Raw genomic sequence first — 19,883 nt, 5'->3', positions numbered from 1 at the left:
CTGGGAAAAGGTAGTTATATTATGTTTAGACAAGGAACAAGAAAAATGGTGTTGTACTTCTCATCAGAAATAAAGCAAACCAGAAGCTAATAGAAATATATATTTAACGTGCTGAAAGAGAAGGACTGTACACCTAGAAATCTATGTCTAATAAAATTATCTTTCAACTGTGAGGATAAAATAAAGAAATCTAGAGACGGGAACGCTGGGATAAATCACTGTCAATAAGAACAGCATTACAAGAAACCTTAAAGGAAGTACTCTGGAGGAAGTACTTTAAGATTCCTTAAATTACTCCAAGAAACAAAGTATCAGAAATGGTAAAAGGTAGACAGATAGAAAAGACACTTTTTTTATTTTTTGATTTCTTTGAAAGATAATAGACTGTTTAAAGCAAAAATAATAATACACAGTAGCACTTGTAAGTCATAAAAATGAAATCTATTATAAAAGAGGGTAAATGGAAAAAGGTTTTACATTCCAGATGAAGTAGTATAAGATTCTATCTTATAGAATAGTATGTCATACTAGAATATCTTCTAGTATGAAGATACTCTGTGATAGGATACATATTGTAAACTCTAAAATATCTAAAATAGTTAATAAAATAGAAGAAATAAAAAGAATAAAAAATAGTCAAGACTTTAAAAAAGAATATAGAACAGATAGAATAAATAAAACACAAACAAGATAGTAGACTTAAACCAATGGCCTGCCAATAATTACTTTAGATGTAAATGTACTAAACACTACATTTAAGTGACAGAAATTTTCAGATTTAATCTTTCACATTTAATTCCAATGAAGTTAAAAAATTTAAACAAAAGCAGTATAAAATATTGCCGTGTTAAACACAAATTTATTTTTTAGGTAAGAATAAATCGAGGGATGAACAGATAAACAAAATATATACATACAGTCGATATTAGCCTTAAAAGGAAAGGAAATTCTGACACAGCCTAACATGGATGAATCTTGAAGACTAAGTAAAATAAGCCAGACATAAAAAGACAAATACTGTATAATTCCACTTATATGAGATGCTTTGAGTAGTCAAAGTCACAGAGACAGGAAGTAGAATGGTGGCTGCCAGGGGCTGGGAAGTGAGGCGGCAGGAGAGTTACTGTTTAATATTATAGAGTTTCAGTTACGGAAGATGAAAAGCTTCTGGGGCTGGATGGTGGTGATGGCTGCACAACAATGCAAATGTACTTAATGCCACAGAACTGAATACTTAAAAATGGTTACAATGATAAAGTGCTGACAGTTCACACTTAAAAAGCAAAACTGAAAATTACCAACCTGGTGACACTGTCATAGACCTAAATTCCCCCTGAGAATATTAAGTTTCTGACAATTAAAAATCAATTCAGATGATGAGCTACACTCTCACACAGACCTGCCAGCTGGCAGAGGAACAAATGCATATACAAATAGTAGGAATGATTTGGGAATAGATCCTGACTTCCAAATGTCTCATGATTAGAGTTTATAGAGTTCAACCTTTCATGTAAGGTGTGTGACTAGAGTACTGAGGAGAGGTCAGGCAGGAGGACAGCAGCCTTGGGAGGTTCTCCCTGCAATAGGAAACAGCAGAGCAGAGACAAGAGAAGAAGAAGAGCAAAGGAAGTCAGAGAGACAAAAAAACTGTGCCCTTAGAGATCAAGGGAGAACAGAAACCAAGGAAAGTGAGGGTTAATTAACAGTACACATGCTATACAGAAGTCAGAGGACAAGGAAGTCCACTGGACTCTGCAAAAAGGTTTACAATCACCTTGGAAAATATGGTTTCAGCAGACTGCTGCTGCCCACAGTGCAAATCATGAAGACAATGATGACGGACAACCTGGTTAACACAAAAGGAAAAAACAGGCTATGCTGTAGAGCGCAAAGATGGAGGGACCAATGCATACTTCTGAGTCTTACTCATAATGCATGCTTTTTCAGTGCTTTGAAAATCACTCCCATGTCAAGGAAAAGCTCAAAAAACCACCAGCCTCCTTACCTGAGAAAGGCACAAAGGCATGTCGCATACTGACTGAAAATGGCATTCCTTGATCTGAGGCTCTGTCCTCCACCTGTGCCTGGTGTCCAGAGTTCGGGCCACAACTCCTCTTACCTCTTCCTCTGTCATGCAAACAATATCAGCAGCTGGACATGAGGCAGTCTCAAATATATGAAAAAGATCTCATTTTTTCAGTAAAGTCAATAGTTCCATCTAAGAAACTTAAAAACCTTATCATTTGAAACTCACTCTAAAGCTCAACAAAGACACTAGATTTTCTTTTTTAGCAAGCATTCAATTAAACAGGAAGTAAGGCATTCCTCTAACAGCTCTGACCACAAACTGCTTCTGAAATAATTATTGACATCTAGCTCAAATCAACAAATCCTTTTGACCATATCGAATATAAATTCTCTATGCTTTTTCTTTCCATCATGTCTGTTTGTGGAGGACAGAATGGGGTGGGGAGGGGAGATGCTCCTGATATAGTTATAAACTCTTCCCTTTAGCATCTGAGTTAGAAAAGCCTATTGTGCTGATTTATTTATTTTTTTTAAATATTTTATTTATTTATTCATGAGAGACAGAGACGGGGGGGGGGGGCAGTGGGAAGAGACACAGGCAGAGGGAGAAGCAGGCTCCATGCAGGGAGCCTGATGTGGGACTCGATCCCAGGACTCCAGGATCATGCCCTGGGCCGAAGGTAGACACTAAACTGCTGAGCCACCCAGGGATCCCCATGCTGATTGATTTAATTAGTGTCCTAGGTTTTTAGTCTTTCACCATCAACTACCTTCTTTATAGACAGACTCAGGATTTTATTTTTTTTTTTAATTTTTTTTTGTTTTTTATTTATTTATGATAGGCACACAGTGAGAGAGAGAGAGGCAGAGACAAGGCAGAGGGAGAAGCAGGCTCCATACACTGGGAGCCCGACGTGGGACTCGATCCCGGGTCTCCAGGATCGCGCCCTGGGCCAAAGGCAGGCGCTAAACCGCTGCGCCACCCAGGGATCCCCAGACTCAGGATTTTAAACGGATAGTACCTAGAATAGAAATGTGTATGCCCAGAACAGAAAATTAAACTAACTTCATTATTTTGTCCAATAGGCTGTTTTTGAGCCATTCATACTCACAAAACTGTATTAATGCAAACATAGAGAAATAGCATCTACCTGCCGTAGATGGGAAGTAGGCCTTTGGCTAGGGCTTGGGAAGGTGGGCTTTCTCCTACTAGTATTGGCATTTTGATCTCAAAATCTCTTGGCACATTCTGAATATTTGGTTCCATAAAGGTTATTCGTCCTAAAATCAAACAGAATGAAGACATAAAATTGTGGGGGTTGGGGGGATCTGCATTTCTGAATTATGCATGTTCTACCTTATTGCTAAACTGAATTTATTTAAATATTTTTCATTATGTTCATGCATTTAACAATGATAAAATAAGTACAAGACTAATCCCACTGTAAGTGAACATATGAGTCAACTACAATAGAATGTTTTACATTAACCTAGCACTCTAGAAAACAATCCAATGATAAGAAGCAATTTGATAAGTTGAACGAGTCCTATGCTACAATGAATACCAGCTGTCAGCACTATAAAACGTTAGCAGTGGTATTAATAAGATGAATCAAATGGATCCTAGAAGAAAATGACTATCAAAACCTTCAAAACCCAGGACTGCACAAGACACAGACAGCAGATATGAAGCAGAAGAGCAGCTGACTGCTGAAAAGAGACAACCTTGGCCCAAGGTGTTAGCTAATGTAGGAGATGAAGCAGTGAGAAGTGGCTACTGGAACATCAATTTCTCAACATCACCATTCTCACTCATCAAGAAAACTTATGGTAGCACTGACAAAGCTGGACACTAGAATCAAGTGGTTAATGAACTTTCTAGGAAAGAGATAGCTATTTGTTTTAATGCTAATAGCCTTTGTTTCCCTGCAAATATTTTACATTTGTTTACTTATTGAGTTTTTCCAAAATACGGAAGCATTACGAAAAAAAAGGCTGCGTAATTGATTTTGTTATTGCAGCTTTTATAACACATATATAGTGACACAAACCCTTCTCTTTTATATTTTTCATTGTTACAGGTTCTCCATCAGCTAAGTATATAGGATTTCATCCTCTTTAGATAAGTCAGGCATTTTAAGTACGTAAGATATTCTTTTTCTGAATAAACCTCTGATATGTCCTTGTTATTTAGCTTTTAAGAAAAATTAGTGCTCAATAAATGGCAGATATTAATGTACTTATTACCATTAAATAGCCTGCTCAATGTTACAAAACTAGTCAATAGCAGAAGAAGGAATCCAAGTCTCTTGCTGCCTCAGCACACTATCTTCTTTTCCATAGTAATACTTAATATTCAGGTCTATTGTTTGAATTAATGAGGCTGACACTGACAAACAAGATGGCAAAAATAAATTATGAAGCAAAAATGTATCTTTATGGAGATGAATTCTAATAATGAAATGGCTTTGCTATGCTCAGGAAAGCTTGTATTCCTAAAATATTCTTTAAATGTAGGCATGGTATGGTGAAAACCCATTGGAAAAAAAAGGAATAGATTACTTTCTTTCTACTTTATAAGCAGAAAGTTCTGTATGTTCTATTTATAGTTCTAAATGTTAACACTTTGAGAAACTCTGGGCTGATTTTCGTTTTTCACCAAGGATTTATTTTACATAAGTTTACATTATTGGCTTATTGAAAATGAAATTTAAACACCAACACAGCCAAAAAATGGCTAGTGTGAACTAAAGTTCGCTAAATAGGAAAGAAAGAAAAGAATTTGTTTAGAACAGGGAGTAAAGGAGCACGGAAAAAAGCAGCTCCTTCTGGCACCTCCACCTGTAATAAAAGCAACAGCTGATGAGCAGCCATGCATGAAGTGCCCTGCACTATTCTAAACACTTGACAGGTATCAGTCTATTTAGTCATCAGCATGACCTGGTGAAGTAAGACTATAATAACCCTGTTTTACAAATAAGGACACTGAGGCATGAAGCAACCTTGAATAAAGATTCAAACCTTGTAAAAGTCAGATATCAAGCCCAAATTCCATACCACCAACCTAATCTGTCTCCCCAATCAGAGTTAATGCTCCCCTTTCTTCCAATGTACATTGCATTTGGCAAATATTTAGTTTTGTGCTGCTTGGAGCAAGAATGCTTTTTTCCTTACTAGATTACTCATACCTATCATGAGAGTGCTATGAGACACCCAAAAGACTCTACAGCTCTTTTCTGATTAAGTATAATACGACACTCATCTATTATATAGATGCCCCCAGCACTACTTAGATTCAACTTGGAGAGAATCTTAAGAGGTTCAGGAAAGGGCTAGAACTGAACTAGATAAGATCACTGACTCATAAATACTAATCCAAAGCACAGACATTCCCGTTACTCTATATAGTACTTGACAGTCGGAACAATACCAAGTCTCATCTGTCTATCCATCTATGCTTTGGATGTAGGTAGTATGTGTTTCTTAAATGTTTATGGAACTTTACAGAATCCAATGATCAACACTTGAATTCTTTGGTCATCATTAGCAAATATTATATAAAAGAAGTTTTTCTTTCAAAATTGGATATTATCCATATTTAAGATTTCTCATTACCTGTAGCAGTGTGTGATTGTGATACAGGATAGATTCTTTCCATTCCAAGAAAAGGATTCAGACGCTTTTCCCGCTGCAGAGGAAAGACTACTTTGGTAATAGCATTAGTGATTCTTCTCCACTCTAATATCAAGCCTGGTAAAGGATGTAATGCCTTTAGTTTATTTAAAACATCCTGCCAAAGAAATATAATGAAGTAAGATCAGATACTTGTACAAATTCCATAGCTAACTAGACTCTCTAATAGGTAAATAATATAATCTCAAAATTAAATTTGTAAACTCCTGTATCTCAACTCAAAATAACTGTTTGGATTTTTTTTGCAACCACCAAAATGATAAAACTATAGTAACTATAGATGGTAAAATGCAATCATGTTAATGCTGAGTAGTATCAATTTAAATCTACCTTAAAAAAAAAAATTGTCATCTTAGCAAGGTACTATAACTGCCTTCACTCATGCCACCCAAGAATCTATATCATGTCTTTCCTTTGTTTATGTTTTCTTCCTCGATTCTCACGATTGGAAGTTTTGCATGTCTTTTCTTTTTGCCCTAATATTTTCAACATTTCCATATCAAGGAAGTCAGAAGACATCAATCTTCAGAACTGAATTTTCCATGCTACAGAGTTTTGGTGAACTGCTAAGAAATAGGAACTTGTGAGACTAGAAGGCCTGTGAGATAAAACAAAAAGTTTTGTGTCAGAATGAAACTGTGGAAACTTCCCTAGTGTAGGCAAGTCATAGTCAACAATATTAGGGTCAAAATTCTACAGAATAGTAATTTGGACTGCTGTCTCCAAGGTGGTTATGGTTGTACCTTCTACCCTTATTATTCCATTGAAAATTCATTCAGTAAAAATGCAACAATGAGCACTTTCTTCTCTCCTAAGCATACATTTTCCATGGATTGTGACTTGCGATTTTACATTGAAGTTAGTAGATTGGATTCTTAAAACAAACTCATGGAAAACTTACTATTTTGCCCTAGAATTGAAAAAAGAAAAAATGTTTCATTTGTAATGGCTGGTATTTTTTCTTTTTTAATTCTTCCAAATCTTTGTTCACGTTCCTATACTATACAAATTATATTATCTTGGAAGTCCAAGAGTAGAGGATGCCAATAATGAAATAATGTTTATAAGTCTGAGGTTATAAATCATTATACTATTTTAACGATAGGAAGGACACAACTGCTAAATCAGATTATGGTCCAGATATTCCATGATGGAGTATCTCTGCAGTTTTTGCAGGCAGCCAAAACACAAACCAATTTGTTTTTATCTGGATACGTTTCAAATGGCAAGCTATGTTGGATCTTGACTTCCATCAGCATTCTTTCAAGACACCAAATTGATAAAGTAATTCAAATTCTGCCCTCTGACTGTCCCAAAGAGCACCTTACTAGTGCTGAATTGTTTTCCCAGCCTTAGCTTGCGTCTACTGTCATTCCCTCTTCTGGTAGAACCCAAAGTTTTCTTGCTGGCTTGGTTTTTTATTTCTCCATTTGGTGGCAACTTCAATTCCAAAAATAAAACCTGCAAAAAATTAATGCTTTTTTAGCCAAGAATCAAATCATAAGCATTGTCATTCACGAAACATTTTTAAAAGTTATTTGAGAAAATCCATATAAGTCAACATGGGTTGGGAGAATTTTTTAATTGCACATTATTAAATTATCACATTTAATAAATAATGGCAATGAAAATTTGTATGTCAGGCAGGCTGTCTATACCCTAATCTAGGCACTATTAGATTAATGCCAATAACAGGCATTTAAACAGTCAAGAACAAAGGAATGTATCCTCTGTGCTGAATGAGAGTGAACAAATAAGCTATTGACATTGAGACTAGGTTGCTCTGAGAACTGTGAACTCTCCTAAACGAACATGGCTGCTCAATCATTTAAGCCTCATTAGAGGGTCAACATGGCAGCCTTGTGGCTATTATATGATCACAAAAATCAGAGAACACTGAGGTAGAAAGACATCCAAAAAGCCATCTACTTCCACTAACATAAGGCTAGACCCTGAGAGTCCCTGGACACAAAAAGTCAGGAGAAAGTGGCCAACCCAATGTAGCAATAGTGACAGCTAGAGTGGCTAATAAGTTCCTACTGAAGAAACTAAGCCTACACAGGCCAGGGATCCAGGTTCTGGGGCAGAAGGAATATCCTAAGTATACCTAAAATCACTAACTCAATTTACAAGGTTTAAGATTCAGGCAATTCAGAATACTATCTACTATCTCCATTCATTCATGTACCTTGAGCGGGCTTTAGTGAATCTTGGATTATTTTCCCACAATAATCCTAAAAACTGAAATCATTTGTATTATCTAAGAATCTTTATTGGCCCCAAGTTGGGCAAGAGGTAGAAGGAAAGATAAGCCTGTGCTTCCGGAGAATAGCAGACCTGGTTCTAATTTTAAGTAGTGGGAATAATTGAAGCCATAGGTATAAAAGATACTGAGGCTTGCTATGGATGTTAGTAACTGCAACTAACAGTTGCAATTAAGTTATATAGATTTGCATGTATAGGGCTCAGGGTTGTCATACATAACAAATAAAATTATAAAATGCCCAGTTAAATTTGAATTGCATGGGGTATACGTATATCAAAATATTCTCCACTGTTTATCTGAAATTCAAATTTAGCTAAATGTCCCGTATTTTATCAGGCAACTCTAGCACATATATCAAAGAGTATATGAATGGCAGGAAAGAGAATCAACTGAATAGGAAAATGAAATATTATTTTAAAATAACAGTAAGTCAATAATCCCAGAAAGAGAGACCTACCATAATTAGGATAACTCAAAGACCTCAATTTATGTACTTAAAAGCTCTTTACCTTAAATTTCTGTTTTTCATGAAACCTTCAGAATTAATTGTGAAAACTTTATATCAATTACTCCTCCAGTTCTCAATTAATACATCTGTGAAATAAGGGGGTTTAACTGGATGAAGGGAAGAGGCACTAATATTTATTGAGCACCCACTGTGTCAACCATCATACTAGATGCTTTAAGATGTGTCATCTCATGTAATACATATAACAATTCTGTGACACATCTGAAAAGGTTACATAAGTTGGAGAAACTTGGTTACAGTTACATGGCCAGAAAGCAGAAAAATTAAGAATTATAACTCATAGTCCTCTAACTTAAAAGTCCTTTTTCTTTCCTCTAACCCATGCTTCCCTCTAGACCAGGGATCAGCAAACTTTTCCCAAAAGGTGCCAGATAACAGATATTTTCAGCTTTGCAGGTTTTACTGTCACTTCTCAGCTGTGCCATTATAGACCAAAAGCAACCATAGACAATAACTAAATGAACAGGTATGGCTGTTCTCCAATACAATTTTATTTACAAAAACAGGTGGCAGGCCAGATCTGGCCCACAAGCTGTGGTTTGCTGATCCCCACACTTTAGGCTAGTACCATCCAAAAGAAGTTCCTGCAATAATGAAAGTGTTCTCTTTTTTTTTTTTTTAAGATTTTATTTATTTATTTGAGAGACAGAGTGAGTGAGAAAGAGAGCACATGAACAAGGGTAAAGGGGAGAGAGGAGCAGACTCCCTCCCAAACAGGAAGTCTTATGTAGGGCTCAATTCTGGGATTCTGGGATCATGAACTGAGCCAAAGGCTCAACCAACTGAGCCACCAAAGTGCTCCTAATGAAAGTATTCTATACTTTCCCCGCCCCCCATTATGGTAGCCACTTGCATAGGTGGCTATTGAACATCTGAAATGTGGCTAATATAACTAAGGAAGTGAAATATTTTATTTAATTTTAATTAATTTAAATTTCAATAGCCACAAGTGACTAATAGCTCCTGGATCGGACAACACAGCTCTAGATGATTAGTAATATCCTGCCCAGTTCAAAGATTCAACTTAAAATCACCAAGGTTTAAATAGTCAATGTGTGAAACTTAGATTACCTTAAATTCCCATTTTAAAATGAAGACCTAAGAACAAGCGGTTAAAATCAAAGTGATGCCTTTCATTCTGGCTTAGAGTTTGGTCTAGGCCTATGGGCTTAGTATCTGAATAACAAGGGCACAGATTCCTGCCTTTCCCCCACACTTACTTATACTGAAATCCAGAGATCCTATGTTTTTCATAAGGTCCCTAAGTAATTTTATGTACAGTCAGTTGGGTACTAGTTGGGGAGTTCTGAGCTAAAGAACTAAAAGAAATATATTAAACAAAAAGCACCCTCTGATTAAGAGAAACAAAACTCCTCATTTTTAAAAAACATATAACCCTGTGGCTTAAAAGGGGGGCATTTTTATGAGTATATATAAAATTTATTGAGCATTTACTATGAGATAGGCCTTATTCTAAGTGTTTTACATCCAACATGTATTCCTCACAACAAATCTATGAGGTATTTCTATCATAACCCATTTTACTGATGTAGAAATTGAAATACAAAGAGCTGATGTACTGGCTCAAGGTTACTGGGTTAATAAGTGGAGGAGATAGGGTTTAAACCCAGGAAGTCTGACTTGAAAGCCTACGATCTTCACAACATACTATATTACTGAATTGCATCTATGAGACACCTGAACTTCAAAGCTCTCAAGTATAAATATCCACTCTGTATTTGTAAGCCTTCTAAAACAACCCAACCACCCTTTGTGAAGTGTGGGGAGAGGAAAGAATAGAATGCCAACTTTTGAAAATAAGAGTAAAGAGTGTGTCCAAATTTATGTTAAGTTTATAAAAATCTTTTTAGGTTTAAAAAAACAAACAATCCCCAAAATTCCTTTTTTCATTAACAACTGAGGAAAAAAATATCTAATTTTATTTTCCAAAGAAGGATTTTGTATAAGGAAGGAGTGAAAGTTCATGAAATTACTAACTTCATGGAGAAACAACTACACTGTTATATAACAACCACTGTGGATCTTTTGTTCAACAAATATTTAACTTGAGTACCTCCTCTGTTCTAGGCAAATCTCGTGGAGTATACATTCTGGGAGGCTTCTTCACTACCTTCCTATTTCATAAACACAGATATAATTTATAAATTAGATGCTAGAATACTCTATCTCCAAAGTACTCTGATAACTAAATTTTTTTTAGTTGATCTTTGGTGTTTAAGAAATACACACACACACACACATAATTTTTAACTCTAAAATTCCCCATTCCCATGATACAACCTCAGCGATGTCATCTGAACTGGTGAAGGAAAAACTGTGTCCAGCTAGTTGATAGGCCTGAATCTCAATTGCATCCAGCTTGGCTTGCATTATGTGTTTCTGACTTTCACATTCTGCAGTACTAAAGCCAATCCCATTTAGTTCTAGCAAGGCCAAGCAGTACTGAGAGGGCATTTCCACTTTACAGAAAACATCTGAAAGAAAAAGGAAAACTAAAACATTAATCCATCAATCAAGTGACTAGATTAGCATCATCACCTAAACACTTTCTGGACTACTACCCTTGTCTACACAGAGAGCAGAAAAACTGGCAATCTGGTGAATGGTCTAGATTATAAGAGGATGAATTTCTCCCAAGATAATATTTCTGCTTCTACTCTTGGCAAGAGCCAGGGAGCCAATTTTATTTGCAAAACTGACTATAATGAGTTGATCTCCTGAAATTATTTCCAATATTCCTGGGGTCCATGATATGCATGCTTGCAAAAAGAACTCAAAATGGAGGTTTCTTATTTTCCAACCAGAGAGTAAAGACTCCTGAAGTAAAAATTAGAGTATTTTAATTATCTTTCTTTTTTTTTTTTAAAGATTTTTTATTTATTTATGAGAGACAGAGAGGCAGAGACACAGGCAGAGGGAGAAGCAGGCTCCATGCAGGGAGCCCAACGTGGGACTCGATCCCGGATCTCCAGGATCATGTCCTGGGCTGCAGGCGGCGCTAAACCGCTAAGCCACCCAGGGATCCCCTTCTTTTCTTTTCTTAAAGATTTATTTATTTGAGAGAGAGAGAGAGAGAGAGAGAGAGAGAGAGAGGACGAGAGAGCATGAGAGAGCAAGTACAAGAAGGGGAAAGGGGCAAAGGCAGAGGGAGAAACAGGTTCCCAGCTGAGCAGGGCTCAATCTGAGGACCCTGAGATCGTGACCTGAGCCAAAGGTAGACACTTAACTGACTGAGCCACCCAGGTGCCCCTCAGAGTATTTTTCTATCTGCTGACACTTCTTAATACAGTAGTCATGCTATATCAGTTTTTCCAGGATGTTCATTGGAATATTAGTCTCAAAGATATTCTATGGAAAGGTAGGGTTGAGAGACACTGTGTACTGCGAGTTCTAGCACTTTATACTGCTTTTGGATAGTCATGATGCCTGTCAATTTAGTCAAGGCTCTGAGAAGACCAAAAGCAAAGAGGACTATTTAATTTTGTATTAACTGGAAGTCTGAAATTATTTGACCACAAACCCTCTGTTTTATATAAACACTTATTAACATCCTGAATAGTATATGTCCATAGGAAATACTGTACTAAATCATTAAGAAAAAATCCATACCAAAGACCTCGGCTTCCAGGACTATGGATCACTAGGACTCTGAACAATCCTGGCCTGTCCTTTCTAGCTCCACATACACACATTTTTTGAGGCACTGCTGGTCTCAATCAGCAGGAGAAATGTCCAGGGACACCCATAACCCCTACCAAAAGCAAACAAACAAGTGATGGCCTCTAATTGTTAGGAGGAGTTTATAGGCAATCAGAATCTGGTTTTAAGGACCTGGACCTAGAGCAGAAATTCTAGGATATGGGACCAGAGAAATCAGAAACTAGGGTCAGAACAAGAATAGTAAAAGCACCGCAAAATCAGAGTGACAGGCAAAGTCAAAGGGACAGCCTAGATTCTTGGGCAATAGGAAGGAGCAGTACTGTCATAGGAAATTCTATAGCCAAAAGATTTAGGGGATATATACCTTCAGAGAAGCTAATTCTCAGACTTCTGTTCTGAACCAAAACTCTCAAGGGAGGCTGGTGTGCTCCTTGGATGAGGTGTATGTGGTAATAAGCAAAGGCAAGAGCAAAACCTTTTTGAAGGAAAGAATTCCCCACGCTAGGCCTACAGGGCTCCATTGATCAAACCCTGTATGAACTCACAAAGGATATGAAAAATACAAGATAGCAAAGAAATACAAATAAAATTCAGCAGAAACAACAAATGGCAGATTTAGACCTGTATGAATCACAGATATAGGCCCTTAGAACAGAATACAGAAGACATTTATGAGTGAATTATTTATAAAATAAAAAAGAGATGAATAGAAACAAAGTAAAACAGTAGGAAAGTATAGTATAAATATAACAATCACAATAAATTGGCAAAATTGCAAAAAAATGGTAAGTTTCAATAATAAATTAATAAGCTATGCTTTGTTTATAACATACACCTAAAGCATAAGGACCTAGAAAGGTTAAAAGGGATAGAAAAAAATATGAAGCAAATATTAAAAGTTGATGTTGCTATATCCATTCCAGAGAATAAACTAAGATTAAAAATCATATTAGTGGTAGAGCTGCCCATACTGATAGGTTTAATTCATCAGGAAAATAAATCAATTTAAAACATGTATGCAGGAGGAGGGGCAAGATGGCGGAAGAGTAGGGTCCCCAAATCACCTGTCCCCACCAAATTACCTAGATAACCTTCAAATCATCCTGAAAATCTACGAATTCTGCCTGAGATTTAAAGAGAGAACAGCTGGAACGCTACACTACAGTGAGAAGAGTTCCCGCTTCTATCAAGGCAGGAAGACAGGGGGTGTGGATAAAGAAACATAAGGCATCCAAGGGGGAGGGGCCTGCGAGGAGCTGGGCTAAGCAGGAGCTTAACCAATCTTACCAGGTGGAAAGGCGCTCCCAGGAGTTGGAGGAGGACCCCAGGAGGGCGGGGACGCCCTCAGGCTCCCTGGGACAGTAACAGAGGAACTGCGCCCCGGGGAGAGTGTGCCGAACTCCCTGAAGGGCTGCAGCGCGCAAGGCGGGACCCGGGAGCAGCTCGGAGGGGCTCCGGCGGCGGCTGCGCGGAAGGGGCTGCGCGACCCTGAGCGCGAATCGCAAGCCCGTGAGCACAGAGCCCGGGACACAGCCCAGGATCCGGCCTCCCCCCAGGATAGGCAGAGGCCGGGAGGGCCCAGGACAGCAAGGACACTCCTACCCCGAGCTGAGCAGATCAGCGGCCCCGCCCCGGAGCCTCCAGGCCCTGCAGACGGAGAGCCCCGTATTTACCACAGGAGCTGACTCCAGGGCTCCAGAGCTGGCCGCCGCCACTGCGGCTGTTCCTCCTGGGGCCTCAAGGGGTAAACAACCCCCACTGAGCCCTGCACCAGGCAGGGGGCTGAGCAGCTCCCCCAAGTGCTAATACCTGAAAATCAGCACAACAGGCCCCTCCCCCAGAAGACCAACTAGACGGACAAGTTCCAGGGGAAGTCAAGGGACTTAAAGTATACAGAATCAGGAGATACTCCGCTGTGGGTTTGTTTTTGTTTTTTTTTTTTTGCTTTTTGATTTGTTCACTTCCCCCACCCCTTTCCCACCCCTTTTTCCTTTCTCTTTTTTTTTCTTTTTTTCTTTTTTCTTTTTCTCTTTCCTTTCCTTCTTTCTCTCCTCTTTTTCTCCTTTACCCAATACAACTTGTTTTTGACCACTCTGCACTGAGCAAAATGACTACAAGGAAAACCCCACCTCAAAGGAAAGAATCAGAAACAGTCCTCTCTCCCACAGAGGTACAAAATCTGGATTACAATTCAATGTCAGAAAGCCAATTCAGAAGCACTATTATACAGCTACTGGTGGCTCTAGAAAAAAGCATAAAGGACTCAAGAGACTTCATGACTGCAGAATTTAGAACCAATCAGGCAGAAATTAAAAATCAATTGAACGAGATGCAATCCAAACTAGAAGTCCTAACGACGAGGGTTAACGAGGTGGAAGAATGAGTGAGTGACATAGAAGACAAGTTGATGGCAAAGAGGGAAACTGAGGAAAAAAGAGACAAACAATTAAAAGACCATAAAGATAGATTAAGGGAAATAAATGACAGCCTGAGGAAGAAAAACCTATGTTTAATTGGGGTTCCCAAGGGCGCTAAAAGGGACAGAGGTTCAGAATATGTATTTGAACAAATCATAGCTGAAAACGTTCCTAATCTGGGAAGGGAAACAGGCATTCAGATCCAGGAAATAGAGAGATCCCCCCCTGAAATTAATAAAAACCGTTCAACACCTCGACATTTAATAGTTAAGCTTGCAAGTTCCAAAGATAAAGAGAAGATCCTTAAAGCAGCAAGAGACAAGAAATCCCTAACTTTTATGGGGAGGAGTATTAGGGTAACAGCAGACCTCTCCACAGAGACCTGGCAGGCCAGAAAGGGCTGGCAGGATATATTCTGGGTCCTAAATGAGAAGAACATGGAACCAAGAATACTTTATCCAGCAAGGCTCTCCTTCAAAATGGAAGGAGAGATAAAGAGCTTCTAAGACAGGCAGGAACTGAAAGAATATGTGACCTCCAAACCAGCTCTGCAAGAAATTTAAAGGGGGACTCTTAAAATTCCCCTTTAAGAATAAGTTCAGTGGATCAATCCACAAAAACAAGGACTGAATAGATATCATGGTGACACTAAACTCATATCTGTCAATAGTAACTCTGAACATGAATGGGCTTAATGACCCCGTCAAAAGGCGCAGGGTTTCATACTGGATAAAAAGCAGGACCCATCTATTTGCTGTCTACAAGAGACTCATTTTAGACAGAAGGACACCTACAGCCTGAAAATAAAAGCTTGCAGAACCATTCAAATGGTCCTCAAAAGAAAGCAGGGGTAGCCATCCTTATATCAGATAAACTAAAATTTACCCCGAAGACAGTAGTGAGAGATGAAGAGGGACACTACATCATACTTAAAGGATCTATCCAACAAGAAGACTTAACAATCCTCAATATATATGCCCCGAATGTGGGAGCTGCCAAATATATCAATCAATTAATAACCAAAGTGAAGAAATACTTACATAATAATACACTTATACTTGGTGACTTCAATCTAGCTCTTTCTATACTCGATAGGTCTTCTAAGCACAACATCTCCAAAGAAACGAGAGCTTTAAATGATACACTGGACCAGATGGATTTCACAGATATCTACAGAACTTTACATCCAAACTCAACTGAATACACATTCTTCTCAAGTGCACATGGAACTTTCTCCAGAATAGACCACATACTGGGTCACAAATCGGGTCTGAACAGATACCAAAAGATTGGGATCGTCCCCTGCATATTCTCAGACCATAATGCCTTGAAATTAGAACTAAATCACAACAAGAAGTTTGGAAGGCCCTCAAACACGTGGAGGTTAAGGACCATCCTACTAAAAGATGAAAGGGTCAACCAGGAAATTAAGGAAGAATTAAAAAGATTCATGGAAACTAATGAGAATGAAGATACAACCGTTCAAAATCTTTGGGATGCAGCAAAAGCAGTCCTGAGGGGGAAATACATTGCAATACAAGCATCCATTCAAAAACTGGAAAGAACTCAAATACAAAAGCTAACCTTACACATAAGGGAGCTAGAAAAAAAACAGCAAATAGATCCTACACCCAGCAGAAGAAGAGAGTTAATAAAGATTCAAGCAGAACTCAACAGAATCGAGACCAGAACAACTGTGGAACAGATCAACAGAATCAGGAGTTGGTAATTTGAAAGAATTAGTAAGATAGATAAACCATTAGCCAGCCTTATTAAAAAGAAGAGAGAGAAGACTCAAATTAATAAAATCATGAATGAGAAAGGAGAGATCACTACCAAAACCAAGGAAATACAAACGATTTTAAAAACATATTATGAACAGCTCTACGCCAATAAATTAGGCAATCTAGAAGAAATGGACGCATTCCTGGAAAGCCACAAACTACCAAAACTGGAACAGGAAGAAACAGAAAACCTGAACAGGCCAATAACCAGGGAGGAAATTGAAGCAGTCATCCAAAACCTCCCAAGACACAAAAGTCCAGGGCCAGATGGCTTCCCAGGGGAATTCTATCAAACGTTTAAAGAAGAAACCATACCTATTCTACTAAAGCTGTTTGGAAAGATAGAAAGAGATGGAGTACTTCCAAATTCGTTCTATGAGGCCAGCATCACCTTAATTCCAAAACCGAAGTCCCCACCGAAAAGGAGAATTACAGACCAATATCCCTGATGAACATGGATGCAAAAATTCTCAACAAGATACTAGCCAATAGGATCCAACAATACATTAAGAAAATTATTCACCATGACCAAGTAGGATTTATCCCCGGCACACAAGGCTGGTTCAACAGTCATAAAACAATCAGTGTAATTCATCATATCAGAAAGAGAAAAACCAAGAACCATATGATCCTCTCAATAGACGCAGAGAAAGCATTTGACAAAATACAGCATCCATTCCTGATCAAAACTCTTCAGACTGTAGGGATGGAACATTCCTCAACATCTTAAAAGCCATCTACGAAAAGCCCACAGCAAATATCATTCTCAATGGGGAAACACTGGGAGCCTTTCCCCTAAGATCAGGAACACAACAGGGATGTCCACTCTCACCACTGCTATTCAACATAGTACTGGAAGTCCTAGCCTCAGCAATCAGACAACAAAAAGACATTAAAGGCATTCAAATTGGCAAAGAAGAAGTCAAACTCTCCCTCTTCACTGATGACATGATACCTTACATAGAAAACCCAAAAGCCTCCACCCCAAGATTGCTAGAACTCATACAGCAATTTGGTAGTGTGGCAGGATGCAAAATCAATGCCCAGAAATCAGTGGCATTTCTATACACTAACAATGAGACTGAAGAAAGAGAAATTAAGGAGTCAATCCCATTTACAATTGCACCCAAAAGCATAAGATACCTAGGATTAACCTAACCAAAGAGGTAAAAGATCTATTCCCTAAAAACTATAGAACACTTCTGAAAGAAATTGAGGAAGACACAAAGAGATGGAAAAATATTCCATGCTCATGGATTGGCAGAATTAATATTGTGAAAATGTCAATGTTACCCAGGGCAATTTACACGTTTAATGCAATCCCTATCAAAATACCATGGACTTTCTTCAGAGAGTTAGAACAAATTATTTTAAGATTTGTGTGGAATCAGAAAAGACCCCGAATAGCCAGGGGAATTTTAAAAAAGAAAACCATATCTGGGGGCATCACAATGCCAGATTTCAGGTTGTACTACAAAGCTGTGGTCATCAAGACAATGTGGTACTGGCACAAAAACAGACACATAGATCAATGGAACAGAATAGAGAATCCAGAAGTGGACCCTCAACTTTATGGTCAACTAATATTCGATAAAGGAGGAAAGACTATCCACTGGAAGAAAGTCTCTTCAATAAATGGTGCTGGGAAAATTGGACATCCACATGCAGAAGAATGAAACTAGACCACTCTTTTTCACCATACACAAAGATAAACTCAAAATGGATGAAAGATCTAAATGTGAGACAAGATTCCATCAAAATCCTAGAGGAGAACACAGGCAACACCTTTTTTGAACTCGGCCACAGTAACTTCTTGCAAGATACATCCACGAAGGCAAAAGAAACAAAAGCAAAAATCAACTATTGGGACTTCATCAAGATAAGAAGCTTTGCACAGCAAAGGATACAGTCAACAAAACTAATAGACAACCTACAAAATGGGAGAAGATATTTGCAAATGACGTATCAGAGAAAGGGCTAGTTTCCAAGATCTATAAAGAACTTATTAAACTAAACACCAAAGAAACAAACAATCCAATCATGAAATGGGCAAAGGACATGAAGAGAAATCTCACAGAGGAAGACATAGACAAGGCCAACATGCACATGAGAAAATGCTCCGCATCACTTGCCATCAGGGAAATACAAATCAAAACCACAATGAGATACCACCTCACACCAGTGGGAATGGGGAAAATTAACAAGGCAGGAAACCACAAATGTTGGAGAGGATGCGGAGAAAAGGGAACCCTCTTACATTGTTGGTGGGAATGTGAACTGGTGCAGCCACTCTGGAAAACTGTGTGGAGGTTCCTCAAAGAGTTAAAAATAAACCTGCCCTACGACCCAGCAATTGCACTGTTGGGGATTTACCCTAAAGATACAGATGCAGGGATCCCTGGGTGGCACAGCGGTTTGGCGCTTGCCTTTGGCCCAGGGCGCAATCCTGGAGACCCGGGATCGAATCCCACGTCAGGCTCCCGGTGCATGGAACCTGCTTCTCCCTCTGCCTATGTCTCTGCCTCTCTCTCTCTCTCTCTGTGTGACTATCATAAATAAATAAAAATTAAAAAAAAAAAGATACAGATGCAATGAAACACCGCGACACCTGCACCCCAATGTTTATAGCAGCAATGGCCACAATAGCCAAACTGTGGAAGGAGCCTCAGTGTCCATAGAAAGATGAATGGATAAAGAAGATGTGGTCTATGTATACAATGGAATATTACTCAGCCATTAGAAATGACAAATACCCACCATTTGCTTCAACGTGGATGGAACTGGAGGGCATGATGCTGAGTGAAGTAACTCAATTGGAGAAGGACAAACAGTGTATGTTCTCATTCATTTGGGGAATATAAATAATAGTGAAAGGGAATAGAAGGGAAGGGAGAAGAAATGGGTAGGAAATATCAGAAAGGGAGATAGAACATAAAGACTCCTAACTCTGGGAAACGAACTAGGGATGGTGGAAGGGGAGGAGGGCGGGGGGGTGGGGGTGAATGGGTGACGGGCACTGAGGGGGGCACCTGACGGGATGAGCAGTGGGTGTTATTCTGTATGTTGGTAAATTGAACACCAATAAAAAATAAATTTATTAAAAAAAAACATGTATGCATCTAATAAAATGGTCTCAAAATATATACAGTTAAGCTATAGTTAAAACTGAACTACAGTGAAAATTAGAGACAAGTTTTAAACAAAACTTGTTTAATAGATTTTTATTTATTTATGAGAGAGAGGAGAGAGAGAGAGAGAGAGAGAGAGAGGCAGAAACACAGGAGGAGGGAGAAGCAGGCTCCATGCCAGGAGCCTAATGTGGGACTCAATCCCGGGACTCCAGGATCGCACCCTGGGCCAAAGGCAGGCGCTAAACCGCTTAGGGATCCCCAACTTAATAGATTTTTATAAAATTCTGCATCCAGAAGCAAATGGGGGTGGCTCAGTCTGTTAAGAATTTGACTCTTGATTTCAGCTCAGGTCAT

The 19,883-nt window shown here is 38.6% G+C and overlaps 1 protein-coding gene across 2 annotated transcripts in view; it reads right to left on the bottom strand.

Annotated features, from left to right (window-relative positions):
* The window catches only part of POLQ (DNA polymerase theta), a 126,275-nt gene that overhangs the window by 27,292 nt on the left and 79,100 nt on the right, over positions 1 to 19,883 (bottom strand). For both annotated transcript variants that reach the window (XM_055316452.1, XM_055316453.1), the window contains 5 exons: positions 10,818 to 11,011; positions 7,045 to 7,182; positions 5,644 to 5,818; positions 3,180 to 3,309; positions 2,006 to 2,127 (listed from right to left, as the gene is read on the bottom strand). In XM_055316452.1, the coding sequence (XP_055172427.1) occupies positions 2,006 to 2,127; positions 3,180 to 3,309; positions 5,644 to 5,818; positions 7,045 to 7,182; positions 10,818 to 11,011 (759 nt within the window). The remainder of the gene's footprint in view (positions 1 to 2,005; positions 2,128 to 3,179; positions 3,310 to 5,643; positions 5,819 to 7,044; positions 7,183 to 10,817; positions 11,012 to 19,883) is intronic.

The sequence above is a fragment of the Nyctereutes procyonoides genome, unplaced genomic scaffold (genome assembly GCF_905146905.1).
Source record: "Nyctereutes procyonoides isolate TBG_1078 unplaced genomic scaffold, NYPRO_anot_genome, whole genome shotgun sequence".
Taxonomy (NCBI): Eukaryota; Metazoa; Chordata; class Mammalia; order Carnivora; family Canidae; genus Nyctereutes; species Nyctereutes procyonoides.
This window is presented reverse-complemented; position numbering and strand designations above follow the sequence as displayed.